Source organism: Carassius carassius, chromosome 1, assembly GCF_963082965.1.
Source record: "Carassius carassius chromosome 1, fCarCar2.1, whole genome shotgun sequence".
Taxonomy (NCBI): domain Eukaryota; kingdom Metazoa; phylum Chordata; class Actinopteri; order Cypriniformes; family Cyprinidae; genus Carassius; species Carassius carassius.
The window spans coordinates 32,791,689-32,812,194 of NC_081755.1; the positions used below are offsets into that span (position 1 = coordinate 32,791,689).

Sequence of the window (20,506 nt, forward strand, 5' to 3'; positions counted from 1 at the left end):
CAGGGAGACATAAACAGTGTGCAGTGCTGTGGGTGCTTCATGGAGAGGTTTACAGAACCGCTGAACTATATATTAGTATTCACTCAGCTTGTGTGAGAGCTGTTTGTGATGAGTTATCCTGTTGTTCGCCACCTATTTTTGGTGATTCAATGTAGATATAATTAATTCAGAGGAGTTGACATATTAACATTATATCAGATATTGAAACAAGTGTTTTTTTTCAGTGAAATGAAGTCTGTAACCTAAAATGTTGTTACCATATTTTTACGGTAAAGTTCTGGCAACCACATCCTCCGGTATTTTGCAGGAAGTGTCACTGATTGATGGTTTATTTATTTTTTTATTATTATCATTATTATTTTTTTTACAGTGTACTTGGTTATTTTGAGATTTTTTTTTTTTAAAGACAAACTCAAACTAGATTTAAAATGACAGAGTGAATGACAGGACTTTATATTATATTAATGTCCAACCTGGCTGCTCAGCTTATTGAAAAAGATCCTCAACCTGAAATTGTTGCCTCATTCTTTTCCTTGTCTTTGTATATTTTAGTTTAAACACTGCACTGGTATTTACCTTGACTGTTTTTTTTTTTTTAAAGAAAAGAATCTCTAATAAAGTTAAGATTCTTTTGTTTATAATGTTTCAGCTCTTAAGTCCAGTTAAGAGCTGTTGGCCTGATGTAACCAGTTAAGTAACAGTCTAACTGTTAAACACTCTTGCAAATCCTCTTGCTTAAATTTGCTTTCATCTACAGTTTTCTCCCATGCAGCGTTAAAGATTATGCAAAAAGAAGCAAGTTAAAAAGTGCTGGGAGGGTGTTTTTTTTACGTTCAAACATTAACACACTCCTCTCTCTCTCTCCACGAGTTATCATGTTCTGTTTTAACAGGCTAAATTATAGCTGATATGGGTTAAATGGCCCTATCCTTGACTGGAGATTGTTTTTGTGATTAAAGTTATGATCATTGTGTTAATTTTTAACTACTCACGCAGATTATGATTTAGCAAATTACAGTTCAGGAGAATCTGTCTGTGCTATCTGGCTCAAACAGGTCAAAACAGTCTTATAGATCTAACATTTTCAGTCATACTGAGACTGAGCTGATTTCTTGCATTAGTAAGTCCAGACACAACACATGAAACTAACATTACGGTATAAGAATGAATCATAAGTTGAATTTCTACTGTGTGCTAACTTCATGCCATATGGACTTGTAAGTGGTTTATTTAAGGTTTGTGCAAAGAAGACAATGTGATGGTAGATGAGTGATCATGCACATAAAGACACAAATAAGATAAGCTCCAGTGGGATGGATGAGTTTCAAGTATGTGCACATCACAGTCTATTTTAAAAATACCAATATTACATGTTGTCTCTCTGTTAACCTATGGTCAAATATTTACTTGAAGATCTCAAACATTCACGGATTAAAAAAAAACCTAAAATCTAATAGGTAAAATTTAGTAGAAAAGTAGGCTACATTTTGACAAGATTTTAACGTGCAGTATATGGGCGGGCAGATTAGGAGGAGGGGCAGTTTTTCAAGCCTAACCCACATTCACATAATGCAACCCCCCTCCCCTCCCCTCCCCTCCCCCCGTTTAGGGGAGACCTCATTTTGACTCGCTGAACTATACGTTGATACCCTTGACTCGTCCTTTTTTCCGTTATATTCACAGAGTGAACCACTTGAGCGTCTCTGTACTGAAGTCAATACCAGGAGAGGACTCAACGGCGTAATAAAATGACTAATGAGAAGTCGACGTTAACTTACGTGATAACCGGAGGATGCGGTTTTCTCGGGCAGCACCTGTTGAGAGTTTTGCTGGAGAAGGAAAAAAATATCAAGGAGATAAGGCTTTTCGATAAAACCGTTTATCCTCTACAAAGTCACAGTACAGGTAAGAAACACTTCAAACAAACTGTTCATTATGATGTCTACGAGCTTGTTAGTGTCCACGGTGATTATGAAATCGTTTTCTTGTTGAACATTGCGTTCGGTGTTGTGTTTTACGTAGTTAACTTACCCTGCAAATACCATGTCATGACCAGATGTTTCTTCAATAATTTCGCACTTGGAGTAATTTATTTAATCTCCAAAGTATATATAAATCACCAAGGATGCTATTCAGTGTTGTTTTAATGCAATTGAATTGTGTTTTTGATAATTGTGTTTTTGAATTTTGACGAAATGACAAATAGCCCCTTAAAAACTGTATATTCACAAGATTTACAATCTTTATTTTCTACATAATGCATCATATTTCATGTCGAGATGGTCTTTCACTTCTCAGAATTGACGCAATTTTGGTGGTTGTGTTATAAATAACGCCACAAAACCTAGAGAAGTGTGATATTTTTTTTTGAAACATTACATACTCCAGGAATAAAGAAATTGTTTGTATATTGTTTATTTAGATTATCATAGTTCTTAAAATGTATTTTTTTTCATGGAGGCATGGAAAAACATTTTCTAAGTTGGGGTGGTGAGACACAAAAGTGGCCATCATTAGAAACACTCTTTGTTTTATTAACTAGTTCCTGATAATTTGTCTGCATCCGTGATGTTCACAGTATAGGGTGTAGTTTCTGTACGTGCCCACGGGAAACATCTGTTTCTGTGACTCCAATAACGGGAAAGGGCATTGAAATGACAAAAGAAATGGAAATGTTTTTCATATCCTTGGATTTATTAGTGTGTATTTGGGCTTGGTTCAGGTCGTAAGGTCAGTCCACACCAGTCATTTCCATCCAGTCCAGTCTCCTCCTCTCACTGGGCATCACCAGGATGCTCCATCCGGCTGATGTCTTGCTTCGTACAATGGGATTATGGGATGTTATTCACTGTATTCACCCACCCTCATTGATCACATTATTATGGAGAAACTGATCTCTCATTTTCAGCAAATATGTAGTGCTTCTTAGCTGAAGCACAATGTCCTTTTGCACTATATCATCATGCAACGTCTGCCAGAGGAATAGATTCACGAGGGAAGTTAGAATTAAAATTTCGGTTCCCTGGTTCTTATTTGTGTTCCTAATGTATTCTAGCCCTCACATATTGCTAGTTTTTAATCCCAGGCTCTAATAGGGGAGAGTTCACTTTACTTCCACAGAGATACTTGAAAAAGCTTAGCATGTGGTCAAAGTCCATATGGCTACAGAAAGAGGTTAGATAACCTTTTTTTTTTTATCAGAAGTTTCAAACATCGACCTACTTGCATAGTGAGCTAGTAAGTGATTTTTGTATGTGACTGATTTTGTGTTACTTGGAAAGCTTTGTTCATAGGCAGACTTTATTTTTTACGATTATAAAGTGAAGTTAACTAACCATCACACAGATGTGATAGAACCTGTTTATTTGAACATCTGCAATGCACAGCAGCTGATAGCGGCTCACATTAATTGTTTGTCTTGTGTAGTGGTTTAAAACCTGTAATTCTGTGGAGTTGTTAAATGCATGTGTCCAAAAGCAAATGGAAAATTCAGAGATCAGAAAGACGCTACAGGAGTTCTTTGCCTGGGAATGAAAAACACTGCATTTTGTTTACCAAGATGAGGGTGTTGCTTCCACCAAGTAGATGGAGTTTATTGTTTGTTTCCTGCTTCAGGATAATTGTCATTGTTATCAAGAATATCACTTAGGATCCCTGAAATCATCAGGAAACTTCCAATGGTTTATTATAGAGATAAAACACATCCCTGGTTACACCCTTATTCACTGGAACACATGAAGCTCACCCACACTTTGTTGTGCTACTAAGAATGCAGATGATTGTCAGTAGACTGGACTACTATTGAAATCTTTTCATCATATAACCGTTGCTTTATTGTATGTACTGGTAGTCACGTCAATTCTCAGCTGCCTGTCTGTTTGCATGACAACTACCTCATTGTACATAAAAACACTTTATATAGATACACCTGCTTATCAGAACTCTAACAATATGCTTTTAACAATGTACTGTATCTTTCTCTTTTATGCGCAGAGCATGTGAAGGTGGTGGTGGTACCTGGAGATATAACAGACTATGGGAGCGTGCGTGACGCCTTTCAGGGAGCAGACCTGGTTTTCCACGCAGCTAGTTTGGTTGATGTCTGGTATAAGGTTCCTGAGAAGGCCATCTATGCTGTCAATGTACAAGGTGAGTGTAGAATAAGGTAGCAGTGACCTTGTAGAAGTGACGTCAGTGTTTTGCACTTTGAAAGGGTTTAGGAGTTGCTTCAGAATACGCTTTAGGAAATAAACTTTGAAATACAGAGTAGATAGACTGGAGATTACTTTAAGATTAAAAACACACTGCTGTTTGGAAAGTCTCTCATGCTCACCAAGGCTATATTTATTTGATCAAAAATACAGTAAAAACTACAGTCAAGGCCAAACGTTTTTGCAGTGACAAATTTGTGTCAAGTTTGTGGTGTTCATTCACATAGTTTCTAGATTATTATGTAGACTGAACAGATACATAATTGCTAAAAGAGTCATTGGCCAAAAAAATGAACTTTTCACAAAAACACACATTTCAGTTTTTTGATCCTGACACAAAATGACCAGCCAACATTTATTGACTTAACATACCAGCAGCAGGTCGGTGTGAGGGCATCTGCACACACAGTGAGGCCAAGAGTTTTGGACAACAACCTGGAGTCAAAAAAGGCAGCAAAAAAGCCACTTCCTCAAAGAGAAACATCAAGGACAGACTGAAATTGTGCAGGAAGTACAAGGATTGGACGCCAGAAGACTGGTGCAGAGTGATTTCCTCTGAAGCTTCCTTCCAACTTTTTGGGAAATCTGAAAAATCAATTGTTCAGAGAAGAAAAGGTGAAGACCATTGAGACCATTCATGTTTGGGGTTGCTTTTCTACCGAGGCAGAGGGCTCTCTCATAATTCTGCCCAAAAACACTGCCATGAATAAAGAATGATATCAAAACCTTCTGCAAGAGTGACTTCTTCCAACGATCCATGAGCAATTTGGTGATCCGTGCATTTTCCAGCATGACGGTTGTGATAAAGTGTTGCTCGAAGATCATAACATTGAAATGTTGGATCCGTGGCCAGGCAGCTCCCCAGATCTCCATCCCATAGAGAACCTGTGGTCAGTCCTCAAAGGTGAGTGGACAAGAAGAAGCCCACAAACTGTGATCAACTCTGAGAACTAATAAGACAACAGTGGATCTCCAACAGTCAGGATTTGGCTCAGAAGCTAATATCCATCATGCCAGAGTGAATTACAGAGGTTATGAAGAACATGGGTCAACTCTGGAAATATTGACTCATATTGCCAATAAAAGCCTTTAAAACTTATGATATGTGTATAATTGTTTTTCAGTATACCATAGAAACGTGGGGAAATAATTTACAAAAACTGAAGCAGCAAACTTTGCAAAACACAAAATTTGTCACTGCCAAAACTTTTGCCTGTGACTGTAATATTGTGGAAATATTATTACTATTTTTATTATTATTATTTCTATTTTAATATATTATGAAACTGAATTTATTCCAGTGATGGTAAAGCTGAATTTTCAGCAGTTATTACTCCAGTCTTCAGTGTCACATGATCCTTCAGAAATCATTCTAATATGATTTACTGCTCAATAAATTATTATTATTATTATTATTATTATTATTATTATCAATGTTTAATTGAAATTGTGAGTTTTTTTTTCAGAATTCTTTGACAAAGTTCTGCATTAAAAAAAAAAGAAAAAAAGAATTTATTTTAAAAACATCTTACTGACCTCAAACAGAAGTGGGTTTTTATTGTTAGAGTAAATGTTAGTAGGCGTTTTGCGTGCTTTGGTTTGTCCGACATTTCCAGTAACCTTAAAGCTGGTCTCTTTGGTCCGGAAATGCATCGTTTACCCTCACAAAGGTGGCAGGAATTCTCATCTCACTCTTCCTACATGTAATAAAGTGAGCATAATAAGAACAAAAATATGTTGTTTTTAACCATAGTTCACAGCAATTGTACAATAAAACCTCCTGCAAGCCTGGACAGATCATGCTTTATGAGAAATAAAGCATACGCGTTTCATAAAGGTCAACGCACACCTGAATGTGTAAAAACATCTTCTGTATATAACCACAGATAAGAGTATTTATGTGTTCATATCGCCTTCATCCCTTTTATTGTTTTACACTTATTCATCAGCATGTTTTCAATTCTGACTGTTTGTGGTAGACCTTACTGGTTAAAGGGATACTTTCCAAAATAAAAATGTTCATTTATCACTTACCCCTATATTTTTGCTTTCTTCCTGTAAAAAAAAAGTATTGTTGTTGCTTCATAATGTTACGGTTGAACCACTGATGGCAGATGAACTATTCTGACGATGTCTTTCATACTTTCTGGACCATGACAGTGTAACTTACTTGGCAGTCTATGGGACAGTCACAAGCCTCCTGGTTTTCATCCAAAATATCTTAAATTGTATTCCGAGGACGAGCGAAGCTTTTAAGGGGTTTGGAATGACATGGGGGTTGGGGGTGATTAATCAATTTTCATTTTGGGGTGGAGTAACCCTTCAAGGGTTCCTAACATGTCTTGAGGCCCGTGTCTTTATTGCATTAGTAGATACAGATAAACCCCTGGTTTACAGATGAAAACAAGAGCTAGAGCTGATGAATGTGTGTTCGTACTGGAATTTTTCCTTTACTTTGGACCCTCTCCTATCATATCATTCTTTCCATTGCTCTCACATTTGCACTCCACCTTACTTCTCTAGAAATCTTCTCTTTAAAAACCACTGAATGATCTGATTAGCAAAAAAGCCAACGCACATCTAGTTACCTTTTTTGTTTTTCCTCTTATCACTTGATCTATTCAGTTTCAGACTTAATCGTTCTCATTAATGTCAGCTTTTAAGTCTTTCTTTTGTTTTTAACCGCGTTCCTGTTTTCTTCACCCTTTAGCTGTTTGCCGTGCATTTTTAATATTTATTATTTTTGGATGTTGTGCTCCATCAGGGACGGAGAATGTAATAAACGCTTGTGTGGAAATTGGTATTCAGTATTTGGTGTATACAAGCTCCATGGAGGTGGTTGGTCCAAATGTAAAAGGAGATACATTCGTCAGGTAAGTGACTTTATTTTAATAGCTGTTTGATATATGCAAGAACTCCTTACAAAGTGGCATGTTTTAAATTCAGAACATTCATTAAAAATAAATAGTTAAAAGTGTTTAAAGATTTGGGTATCATGGAGGGAATGTCTGAGATAACTGAAGGGAAGGGTTTGAACATGCTGAACGCATTCTGGAATGACAGCAGAATTTTACAACATACACAACATTCCATCTTGAAATATCTTTCAAGCTGAAGAATTACAGACCACAGTCAAGATGGACATGCCCTGGGAATGCTATTCCAACTTTAATTATATATAGAGAGAGTCTGTTTATGCTGTTTTCCTATAAGTCACCTGATAAGTGGCACTAATATGTCTCAAAGCACGTCTTGTGATGATTTGTCACCTGATTTCTGAAATAGCAGTTGCCAGCTCTGTAAATAGTTTGCACAGATGGAATCTGGTGTTTTTTCTCCATTTTTTTTTGTGCTGATTTTGAAGGGAGCCCATGTATTTTGCATGTTATGTGGGTTTAAAAGTTCTACACTGATATTGGTTGATGAAAGGACAATCCATCAGCCCAAAAAAACAAACCTGCAAGGGGCGGATCATGTGTAGGAGTTTGTGAATGCTCTGTTGCGGTTTGGCCTGGAAATCAACCAAAGAAAAATGTCACTTGCTTTAGGGTTATGTTTCAGTTGTTTCACATCTGACAGTTTAATAAAGGCTTTTAACTGAAGTAGTCTAGCTAGAACTCTAATTAAAACAGCACACCGAGCAAAGCCTTGGCTTGAAGGTTTCCATTACTGCCACATGCTAAAAGCATTAACATTTTCCTTGGAGAGTGACTAACACACACACACAGATTTTTATTTCTCCCTGAGTAATATCAGTAAACCGAAATATTTTCCTATATTTTTGGAAATAAACATGCACACATTCAAATGAAAATGTCATTATTTAAACAGCCTCAGTATTATATTTCATCTCTCTCTCTCCATTTCTTTCTCCTTTCCTGCACATTTGTATGAAGTCCTTGTGGACTGTTTTGATATTTAATATTGTTGCTAAACATTGGTTGCATGCCATTGGTAATGCCTTTCTAGGGTCATGGTAATAAAAACAGTTTTTGCAGGAAAGTGTGTACGTGCTGTCACAGCCAACTATATATAAAAAAAGATAAAAAGGAAAAAACCTTCACAACCTGGAAATGTTATAATGTCTGCTGCTTTTACATTATATTAATTGCTTAAGTAAAATGAAACAAAGTATTTCTAGAAATAATTGTCATTAATAACAACCATAACCCAACGTTATACTTCAACTAATAATCATACTAAAAAAATAACTAAACTAATAATCATACATACTCAAATACAGTATTTTACCTAAAATTTTAGATTTTAAACTACCTTTTGCAGGATAGACAGGGATAGGCATCAACATTTTTTTGAATCTGTTATGTTTGGGTCATTGTTTGGATATAGTGTGATTCTGTGCAAGCTGTAAGAATGCATCTTTGTCCACTCATTTAGAGGGGAGAATCTCTGCATTATGGGTCTGAGTTGGGGTATAATTTGGCTGCACTGGTCGGTCAGGCACATGACTTCAGTTAAGGACCTCCTGAGCACATCTCGGAGTGCTGTTTCTATAGTAACCGGGACACTTCTAATGGCAGCTGCAGTGACGTGCTGACTTTATTAGGGATTGGCTCTTTCATTTAGAAGGCGGAGTTTCCTGCAATTGAGAGGCCATATTGAGCGTTGCATTTTTCCCCATTCAAAACTATATGAGTGACACGTCATGGGTATTATATAGTCTTTGGTATGAGTAGCTCTGCTACCTATTACTTGAATAACTTTTCATTTTGCAAAGATTTGAACTCTTGGTGTTGTTCTTCCTTTGCACAGAGGGAATGAGGATACTCCATATAATATATTCCATGAGATGCCCTACCCTAAGACCAAAGCTACAGCTGAGAAAATGGTGCTGGGAGCCAATGGTACAAAGGTACAACACAGTCCAGGGGAGTACAACAATCATGCATTGGTTTAGATTGGACCATGAATTTCCCTTTTTAGCATGTTTAATTATATCGAAGAAGTACAATCAGCATTTACAAACACAGAGTTTGATTAATATATTAGTTGCAGCTTTCTCTTATTTTATTTTATATTTAATTTTTTTTTTCTTTAATAAAGCAGTTTCCTATCTTTAATTCACATGTAGGAAGTTCTAAACTCACCATTTGTTTTTAAGACTACATTCTGGAGATGCATACTACATGTTAGGATTTTTGACAGTCTAGAAAGTTTAACTGTTTTATTCAATCTACTGATATTTTGATGAAATTGGAACTCATGCTTCTCACTTTGCACAATGCTGCACCCACCCAAGCCCAAGGGAAAGGTACTGCATATAGCAGTCAAGTTGGAAGCCTTAAATTATTGCATATGGTTGCGTTTAGCTCTTTTTGTTTCAGCAAGCCATGCATTTATTGGCGTTTCCCAGTTAATACTATACATCTTTGTAACACTGTTGATGGATCTTCTGCATCTGAGTGAACTGTAATGTAATCAAAAGACAGTCTCTTTGCTTTTCTGCTGATGTCAGTTATTGATTGTCACTCTTCATGATTAGGTCAAGGGAGGGAACTCTCTCTACACATGCTCACTACGGCCAACAGGCATCTACGGGGAACAGCATCAGCTCATGAAGGACTTCTATCTGAATGGGGTGCGGACTGGTGGTTGGGTGATCAGAGGAGTTCCACAGAACACTGAGCACGGAAGGGTCTATGCAGGTAACCATGGTGACAGCAGAAGACCGTGACCATGGGAACAGTGTAACCCGTTTAGAACTACCGGATAAAGAGAATTTTATATGTGCCGAATATATGTAGAGACTCTCACAGAAACCTGTACATATAATTGTATATGCAGAGTCTGGTAATGCCAGGAAAGTGCCCTGACACATAACTGTACATGTAAATGCTGACAAATAAACACTGTCGTAACCGTTTAGGCCGTTAGGCTAATGTCTTAAACAACATCGTAAAGGTATTCTCAATAGTCAATATTTACATTCATAGCCATGAACAATTTTTAAAAGCCTTTATTATTTTTTAACTCTGTGCAGTGAAATTCACTTTATTGAAAGTTAAGTTTTCATTCATGAAGAAATGTGCCAAAAACGTTTCTCTTGGTAAAAAATAAAGACACTTTAAGATGAAAATGAAGTTACTGTTAATAGCACGGGATGACAGCTGAGGATCACTCATTGGCTGCAGCTGCCATTTCAGCTCCCTCGTTTTTTCATGTCTTTTGATTTATTATAAAATAAGTATTATAACACATTTAGTACTTTATTGCACTGAAGTATAAAGTATAGCAAGTGCAGGAAGTCACAAAATCACTTGTCATTTGAAAAAATAAATAAATAAATAAATAAGGCCAGACAACAGCCTATAATCCTGAATTATTAAAATCCCTTTATAGTTAAATACATATTTAATTAGCTGGTATAACAATTAAATAATGCATTGAATATTTTGAAATGTTTCGATATTATTTAATAACTACATCGTTTAGGTTTTCTCCAGCACAGACGTGTTGCTGCTGTAGTTTTGTTATTCTGAATTTAGTCTGACTCACACAGCTCTGTTTTGACATCAGCTCATCAGATGATTCATTCTATTACCACCGTCAATCATAGCAATGATTCACGGCATGATTTAACGGATTCCCTCGCGTAAATTTAACATTCGTGTTTGCCATTCCTGAAACTGGTCCTCTTAGACCAGGAGTGTCAAACTCAATTCCTGGAGGGCTGGAACCCTGCAGACTTCAGTTAATTGTGATGAATCTAATTTTTATCCAGTCTTTAGAAAGAATCGTAATTTAATTAAAAACTAAACTCAACATAATTCTGTGGTCCCCCAGTACTCTTGGCTTTATTAAAAAAAGGAAAAACAGCTGTACATAAAATGTGAATTTATCTGTGCTGTTTGTATATTTATGTAATGGTTTTATAATTGCTGTAATTAAATTGCATAAGGTTCAGCCCTGTAATCTTCAGATTATGTGATTTTGTGCATGCAGGGAACGTGGCATGGATGCACTTGCTAGCAGCACGTGCTCTGCGGGAACATCCTGATAGGCTGGGTGGGGAATATTATTTCTGCTACGACGACTCCCCATATAAGAGCTACGAGGACTTCAACATGCAGTTCTTGTCGACGTTCAACTTTCGCTCGTTGCACGTGCCCGTGTGGGTGCTGTGGTTCATAGCGTGGATGAACGACTCGATACGCTGGCTCCTGAAGCCGTTCTGCAACTACACCCCACTGCTTAATGGATACACACTCGCTGTGGCCTGCACATCCTTCACTGTCCGCACAGACAAGGCTTTCCGTCACTTTCAGTACCGACCGCTCTACAGCTGGGAGGAGTGTCTGGCCCGCACACAGAGCTGGGTCAACACGTTCCCTTTAGAAACCCACACTAAGGACTCCTAACAGCTGCTTCATTGTCAGGAGGACAGTTTTCATAAACACATCTGTGTCCAAAAATGAAAGATGAGGTTTTGTGACTCTGTGTGTAAAGCATGTGTGTCAAGCATTTGACTTTTCACCTGATGATGAACATTTGGACGTTGTTTTGCAGTATTCAGTATGTGTTTTCATATAAATACACATGAACCAAGCACCTCTTAATCATATAAGCCCTTTTGATTTGTTCACAGTGATCTATTAGATTAATAAAAATATTGAATTATTAATGTCATAGTAACAGCTGGGAGCATAATCTTTACATTACATACAAGCACTTTCATGCAAAATGCACAAGTGAGGCTATTTAAAGAATAGTAATCCTGCAATTAAAAAAAACATTATATTCTGTTAATCTGAATCTACTTTATCAGTTAAGTTTTGTGTATAGTCCACCACATATGGGGGTATATTTATACATTTCTTTGTCCGAATCATTTCACAGGAACATTACATAACATCACTGTTAGACGATTATGTGCTAATAAGCACAAGCTTTTAAGTTAATTGTTTATTAAAATATTTAATTGTTTGTATGAAACATTGCTAATATATACACAAGTATTAAGCTTTTTGAATTTTATGCACATATAGTGCATGGACGATATTTAGTTTTCAACACTGCTTTTAACAAAAGCAAAACAGCAAGATTTATTTGACCTAAGAATAAAAACTTCAAAAATGCTCTCTAATCATTCTTGTGGTATTTTGATGTTATACACAGAATGGTCTGTCCAGTGCTGCTTCAAGTCAAACACCTTCTGTGTTTGTCAGGAGACGCACAACAATGATGTACAGGGAAAAAAAATCAATAGAATAAAATAATTGTGATTAATCTCATGATTTCTGACTAGTTTTTAAACTGCAAAAGGAAACCTAATTTGGCTATTTTTTTATTTATTAATTATTTGTGTGTGCGTGTTTATTTGTTCTATTTAGAAAATGTGTCAATTTATCTACATTTTACACCTTTTACACTCAAAGATTTTGCCTCCTAGCACTTTTGGGTTTACTGAAAAAAAAAATTGCAGTACATAAAACTTTATAATTTATTGGTGCTTTTTAACAACTTTTAAATTGCTATAATTAAGCTGCTAAATCCCTTGTGTGTAACTCAATTGCAGTTTTGCTCTCTGAAACACAATCTTAAAGAATTATTACAGTGACTCACAAAAACCATCTCTGCCTGGACAAGATTAAGACCAGATTTTCCACATCAGCTTCTATTGTTATAGACTAGAGTTATAATAGCAACGATTCTACGTATAGACGATTCTATCTGTTTAAAGGTGAATGTTTGAAATGCATAGGACACGAGATATCTTTTGCTAATTTAGTTGGAAAGTATAGTTTTTTATTTCTGTGTGTGTTCCACAAAAGAAAGCAAGCTCATGCATGTTTGCTATATCATGATGAGGGCGGTCTTTTCATTTTCGTGTGGACTATTCCTTTGAATGTTGTTTGAAACTTTAAAGGGGCAGATAAAAATCGGAACCTTGAAGGATCAGAAAAAACACACGAGTGTTCTCAACTGGCTTCAATTCATGGGCATTATTTTACAATGAGCTGTAGTACTGTGACTCATGGGATTTCCTCTGGCAGAGCTTCCATAGTGATCCTCACAATATTTACTCTTCTGTAATGGATGAGTGACACTTGACAGTTTAACAACCCTAATTGCCTGTGGTGTAACCTCGAGTGAAGTATTGACATTACAGTAGTTTAAGTTACAGATACAAACTGTGTGTCCACTGCGACATCTAGTGGTTAATACACATGACCTATCCGAGTATATCCGAGTTCTTCTGCTGCGTTCCAGGAGGGGGTTTTTGAGCCCGTAAGTCACGATTTGAAACCACGACTCACGACTTTATAGCATTCCAGGCAAGTCACGCCAAACTTCCTGAGCGCAAGCAATTGTAGCTAGATTATTAATTTTATTGCAATGTTATATTGTCCTAAAATTGTTTTTTCAACGTGCACCACTTGCGTAAACACTGCATCCATAGGCAATATTATCCGTAGAGGCATGCCATTGTTGTTTCGCAGGCTATGTGACGTCAGAGTTCGTAACTCGGAGTACATCTATCTGAAAATATTTTAACGGCGCACGTTCTGGAGACCAGTGTTGCCAGATTGGATTGACGATTTCCAGCCCAAAATCTCAGAATAAAACCGCCCGAAATAATGTATGTCAGTCAAGGTTGTTAGGAGCAGTTTTTAACTACTTAAAACAAAATAATATATAATAACGATAGCCTAAATTTCCCATGAATCATATGGGGGCAAATACAGCTCAAATGTGATTAAAATATGCAAGCAGTCATTGTCAAAACGTCAATCAAGTAATTTACCGATACCCTCGAAAAAACACATGCATCATTTTCAGTCAACAGTCAGAATTTAAATTCAAAAAGTGCCCAAGATACAGATGCATCTGAATAAATTAGAATGTCGTTGAAGTTCATTTTAGTAATTCAACTCAAATTGTGAAACTCGTGTATAAAAAAATTCCGTGCACACAGACTGAAGTAGTTTAAGTCTTTGGTTCTTTTAATTGTGATGATTTTGGCTCACATTTAACAAAAACCCACCAATTCACCATCTCAACAAATTAGAATACTTCATAAGTAATAAAATAAAATTAAAAAAAACATTTTTCTGGAAAATACTTTCCTTCTGGAAAGTATGTTAATTTGCTGTACATTTACTCCATACTTGGTAGGGGATCCTTTTGCTTTAATTACTGCCTCAATTCAGCGTGGCATGGAGGTGATCAGTTTGTGGCACTGCTGAGGTGATATGGAAGCCCAGGTATCTTTGACAGTGGCCTTCAGCTCATCTGTATTGTTTGGTCTCTTGTTTCTCATTTTCCTCTTGACAATATCTCATAGATTCTCTATGGGGTTCAGGACTGGTGAGTTTGCTGACCAGTCAAGCACACCAACACCATGGTCACTAAGCCAACTTTTGGTGCTTTTGGCAGTGTGGACAGATGCCAAATCCAGCTAGAAAATTAAATCAGCATCTACAAATGCTGGTGAGGAAGCATGAAGTGCTCCAAGATTTCTTGGTAAACTGGTGCAGTGACTTTGGTTTTCAAAAAACACAATGGACCAACACCAGCAGATGACATTGAACCCCAAATCATTACAGACTGTGGAAACTTAACACTGGACTTCAAGCAACTTGGGCTATGAGCTTCTCCACCCTTCCTCTAGACTCTAGGACCTTGGTTTCCAAATGAAATACAAAACTTGCTCTCATCTGAAAAGAGGACATGGGCAACAGTCCAGTTCTTCAATTCTTGAATCGATTTTGCTTGACAATCCTCATAAGGCTGCGGTTGGTTGTGCAACTTTTTCTTCCCACTCAGCTTTCTGTTAACATGCTTGAATACAGCACTCTGGCAATGAATGTTTGTGGCTTAATCTCCTTGTGAAGGATGTCAATTATTGTCTTCTGGACAACTGTCAGATCAGTGATTGTGTAGCCTTGCGAACCAAACTGAGAGACCATTTTGAAACCCAGGAAACCTTTGCATGTGTTTTGAGTTGATCAGCTGATTGGCATGTCACCATATTCTAATTTGTTGAGGTTTGTTGGATTTTGTTTAGGGATGGGCGTTTTCCACAAATATCACATTCGAATATTTGAGCTCACAAAAAACGAATATTCGAATATTCGTTTATTTAAATTAAGTTTAATGAGTCAGACGTTATTTTTCAGCAACATTTGTTTTCGTCATTTTGAAAAAGCTTACAATAAGCTTGAACATTACACATCGTGTTTTGTAGCTGAAAACCTTTAACAATGCGTGCAAACAAACAAAAGTACAGATTAAAAGCAAAAAAAAAAAGTGAACAAAGAAAAAACGTAAAGCAGCCTGCAGCAATTAGGCTATTGTACAGAATGTAGCTTACACTTAACTTTTAAACTGTCAGCAAATCTTTTTTGCTTTTTTTCTGTTGTTTCAAATGTTCTTGTTAAGAAATACGGGCATGTAAACATGATCGGAGGAAAGTCGGCTCTTTAGTCTGTTAACAATAAGGCCGGCCGTGGAGAAAACACGCTCTCACGACACAGATGTTGGCGGGACTCACAAATAACGGTGTGCTAAGCGAATCAGTTTTGTGAAGCGCTTCGTGTTTTCGTTTCACCACTGAATGGGATCCTCATCTGGTGGAATACATGGCTCCAGCAAGAACTGTTCCCACTCGTCTCGGCTGGACTCTCTGTAATCATCGCTGAAGAACTGGCTCAGCCTTTTCGGACGATTGAGCATTGCATCCTCTTCATCGTTGGTGACAGCGGCTGCATCCGCACCACTCGCATAAAGGGAACAGGGCACAGCATCGTGTTAAAAACATCTCAACTTTTCAGAATGCCGCAAGCAAACCGCGGGTCATGTGACAAGAACTAAACATTCAGCTTCATCCTTTCCTGTAACAACGTTGAAAGCTCAGCCAAGATGAAGGAACAGCTGATCATAGCTGTATATGGATTGCCATTTTGAAATAAATTTAGTAGCAGAGCTACTGAAAGCGATTTTTTTTTGTGCTGCAAATCCATTTATCCTTTGCTGAAATTTCCGCGTCTTCATGGAGAGAACACGTCGCCTCAGGAGCGCTTCTGCCCGAGCGCTTTGGAAAGAAGGAGAAAGCGGCGCGCATAGCCTTTTCCACGCCTTATTAGGCGCGATATGTGAATGGCCCCTTAATCATTCATTAATTATTTTTTGCTTGCATACACCTTCAAATATGCCGTGGAGAATCACAGAAAGTGACCAAATTAGGTTTTATTGTGAACTTTTTTTTTCTTTTTTTTTGGGGAAATTCGAATATCATTTTTATTTATCGAATAATTAGAGCAGAACGAATATTCGAATGTTCGACTATCCGTGCACATCCCTAATTTTGTTAAATGTGAGCCAAAATCATCACAATTAAAAATAATCAAAGACTTAAACTGCTTCAGTCTGTGTGCATTTAATTTATTTAATACACAAGTTTTCACAATTTTAATTTAATTACTGAAATGAACTTTTCCACAACATTCTAATTTATTGAGATGCACCTGTAAGTGATAGGAGAAATAAATGTAATTTAGACAATAAAGGTCCACATGAAAAACAATTACCGTCCAAATCGGGCTTAAGTCTTTTGTGAAGTTCATACAGTATTGTAGAACATAAGGCTACATTTCTTTGCAGAGTCAAAACTATCAAGTCTATCAAGTATTGGTGAGATCTGTGCGGCTGCCGACTGGTTGTTGCCATCCACATTTGCCAGATTTTATGACTTAGATATCCCTGCTTTAATGTTCCACTCTTTCCCCTTTGGCAAAGTTGGTTATATTGGTGCTTCTCAGCTACTAGCTTGGAGCACAGTGTGCTCAGGTTCTTAGGGGTCATTATGAGTGCTCCAAGACTGGGCTCGCAGAGCAGGATGTCCTGTATCTGCTTATAGCATGGCGTGACTGAATGCACTCCCCATACACAACGTGATGTAAATGTTCGAAAGGGAACGCTCTAGTTACTGACATTACCTTGGTTCACGAAACGAGCGCTCGGTCACTTGCCATTCTATAAGTTTCACGCAAATCGATGACTGACACTTCAGTCAAATGATTTGATGAACTGCAGCTCCAAGCCACCTTATATACAAGTCGGCTCCAATGGCGGGATAAAGTGCCATTGGTTTGGCAGCTACACAAACGTGAACACATCAGGCTTCAGTACAGAGTAAAACAAGAGTTTTTCCATACACAACACTGATTCCCTTATCTCAGGGAACCTGAGTTTTTTTTTTTTTGCTTTTTAGAAAGTCAATGGAGAATGTTGGATTGCCCCCCCCCCCCGGTGTGGGTGTGGCCTAAATGCACTCTCTCTGTATAGTCCTTTGCCACGTCACAAAATAGCAGAAATGAAAATATAGAGATGAAAATAGCAGGAAAAAAAGCTTAAAATTAACAAGTTTTCTCCAACAATTAAAATTAATGGATGCTAACATTGTCTTCTATGATGTGCAACACAATCACCTCTGCTAAAATCTCAGAAAAAGTAGTTTGGAGTTTCATGACCCTTTAAACCAGTGGTCACCAACCTTTTTAAGCACAAGATCCCTGACCTTGGCCTTTATGAAAGACAAGATCTAGGCTACATATCGAAGAATTGATAGGAAAAGACATCCCAGTTTGTACTTCCAATTTGAGGCCTTTTATTTAGTATTTTAATTAGTGATGCACCGATCATGACTGACTCAAAATCAAGTTTTTTTTTAGGTGTTGTATTTTTAGGAAATTGGTTGATTCTGATACTGATTGCTGTTTCTCTGCCTGCTCCAGTATTTTCTCCTCTTTGTGCTCATCTTCAGCGTCTCTTTAACGGCCTGTGCGATGTATTTTTCTGTATTTACTGTCCCAGTAATTCCTGAATAACAGAAAAATAAGCACAAGATAATAAAGTACAAAGAATGGAGAAATGTAATGCTTCGATCATGATTGACGGGTTGGCGACCACTGCTTTAAAGTCACCCTGAAATAAAAATGGAAAATTCTTATTTTTTTAATGGAATACACTACAGTCGTGGCCAAAAGTTTTGAGAATTACATAAATATTAGTTTTCAAAAAGTTTGCTGCTAAACTGCTTTTAGATCTTTGTTCCAGTTGTTTCTGTGATGTACTGAAATATAATTACAAGCACTTCATACGTTTCAAAGGCTTTTATCGACAATTACATGACATTTATGCAAAGAGTCAGTATTTGCAGTGTTGGCCCTTCTTTTTCAGGACCTCTGCAATTCGACTGGGCATGCTCTCAGTCAACTTCTGGGCCAAATCCTGACTGATAGCAACCCATTCTTTCATAATCACTTCTTGGAGTTTGTCAGAATAAGTGGGTTTTTGTTTGTCCACCCGCCTCTTGAGGATTGACCACAAGTTCTCAATGGGATTAAGATCTGGGGAGTTTCCAGGCCATGGACCCAAAATTTCAACATTCTGGTCCCCGAGCCACTTTTGCCTTATGGCACGGTGCTCCATCGTGCTGGAAAATGCATTGTTCTTCACCAAACTGTTGTTGGATTGTTGGAAGAAGTTGCTGTTGGAGGGTGTTTTGGTACCATTCTTTATTCATGGCTGTGTTTTTGGGCAGAATTGTGAGTGAGCCCACTCCCTTGGATGAGAAGCAACCCCACACATGAATGGTGTCAGGATGCTTTACTGTTGGCATGACACAGGACTGATGGTAGCGCTCACCTTTTCTTCTCCGGACAAGCCTTTTTCCAGATGCCCCAAACAATCAGAAAGGGGCTTCATCGGAGAATATGACTTTGCCCCAGTCCTCAGCAGTCCATTCACTATACTTTCTGCAGAAGATCAATCTGTCCCTGATGTTTTTTTTTGGAGAGAAGTGGCTTTTTTGCTGCCCTTCTTGAAACCAGGCCATCTTCCAAAAGTCTTGGCCTCACTGTGCGTGCAGATGCGCTCACACCTGCGTGCTGCCATTCCTGAGCAAGCTCTGCACTGGTGGCACTCCGATCCCGCAGCTGAATCCTCTTTAGGAGACAATCCTGGCGCCTGCTGTACTTTCTTGGACGCCCTGAAGCCTTCTTTACAAGAATTGAACCTCTTTCCTTGAAGTTCTTGATGATCCTATAAATTGTTGACTTAGGTGCAATCTTAGTAGCCACAATATCCTTGCCTGTGAAGCCATTTTTATGCAACGCAATGATGGCTGCACACGTTTCTTTGCAGGTTAACAATGGAAGAACAATGATTTCAAGCATCACCCTCCTTTTAACATGTCAAGTCTGCCATTCTAACCCAATCAGCCTGACATAATGATCTCCAGCCTTGCGCTCGTCAACATTCTCACCTGAGTTAACAAGACGATTACTGAAATGATCTCAGCAGGTCCTTTGACAGCAATGAAATGCAGTGGAAAGGTTTTTTGGGGATTAAGTTAATTTTCATGGCAAAGAAGGAGTATGCAATTCATCTGATCACTCTTCATAACATTCTGGAGTATATGCAAATTGCTATTATAAAAACATAAGCAGCAACTTTTCCAATTTCCAATATTTATGTAATTCTCAAAACTTTTGGCCGCGACTGTAGTGTTTATTATAAATTATTTATCTTTGCACTTTTTTAAAATTCATCTTGCCTCCTAATCTTTAATCAAAAACATTAACCTCCCCTCCCCCTCAAAACGCCTCATCTTCTCTTCCAGTCAAGGGCTATGGCACAAGCCAAGGGCGGAGCTAGTGACGTGAGGGGTAAACTCTGGTTGTTAAAACAGAAGCTGATGCTTCACTTTATAGTAATCAATGCATTGACCAGTGCTGACGTAAGCCATGGGGAGTACACTATACCCTTAAAAATGTAAAGGATATTAGGATATTATCACAACATTCCTCTTAGGACATCTCAAACTATTATATATATATATATATTTTTTTTTACCTGACTTAAACTGATGGAGGACGTGCTCAATCATTCAGCCAGTCTCTCTCTCGCGTGAACATGTGCGAGAGCTGTACAGGTGCATCTCAATCAATAAGAATGTAGTAGAAAAGTTCATTTATTTCAGTATTTCAAATCAAATTGTGAAACTTGTGTATTAAATAAATTCAATGCACACAGACTGAAGTAGTCTTTGGTTCTTTTAATTGTTATGATTTGGCTCACATTTAACAAAAACCCACCAATTCACTATCTCAACAAATTAGAACATGATGACATGCCAATCAGCTGATCAACTCAAAACACATGCAAAGGTTTCCTGAGCCTTTAAAATCTCTGACAATCATTGACACCCTTCACAAGGAGTGTAAGTCACAAAAATTCACTGCCAAAGAAGCTGGCTGTTCACAGAGTGC

At 37.6% G+C, this 20,506-nt stretch overlaps 2 protein-coding genes across 2 annotated transcripts in view; both read left to right on the forward strand.

Annotated features, from left to right (window-relative positions):
* Positions 1 to 1,658: 1,658 nt before the first annotated feature.
* On the forward strand, positions 1,659 to 11,864 carry LOC132146085 (3 beta-hydroxysteroid dehydrogenase type 7-like). The gene is made up of 6 exons (XM_059556988.1): positions 1,659 to 1,905; positions 3,994 to 4,149; positions 6,976 to 7,084; positions 8,985 to 9,084; positions 9,715 to 9,877; positions 11,175 to 11,864. The coding sequence occupies exons 1-6, from the start codon at positions 1,749 to 1,751 to the stop codon at positions 11,588 to 11,590; spliced, it is 1,101 nt and encodes a 366-aa protein (XP_059412971.1). The 5' UTR covers positions 1,659 to 1,748; the 3' UTR covers positions 11,591 to 11,864.
* Positions 9,748 to 20,506, forward strand: part of LOC132146059 (TBC1 domain family member 10A-like) — a 35,757-nt gene continuing 24,998 nt past the window's right edge. The window contains exon 1 of the mRNA XM_059556986.1: positions 9,748 to 9,877. Within this exon, the coding sequence (XP_059412969.1) occupies positions 9,872 to 9,877 (6 nt within the window). The 5' untranslated portion in view covers positions 9,748 to 9,871. The remainder of the gene's footprint in view (positions 9,878 to 20,506) is intronic.

Coding starts and splice junctions, on each gene's coding strand:
- LOC132146085 (XM_059556988.1), top strand. CDS start 1,749: ATGACTAATGAGAAGTCGACGTTAACTTACGTGATAACCGGAGGATGC. Junction 9,085..9,714: donor TGGGAGCCAATGGTACAAAG/GTACAACACAGT, acceptor CTTCATGATTAG/GTCAAGGGAGGGAACTCTCT. Junction 9,878..11,174: donor GCACGGAAGGGTCTATGCAG/GTAACCATGGTG, acceptor TTGTGCATGCAG/GGAACGTGGCATGGATGCAC.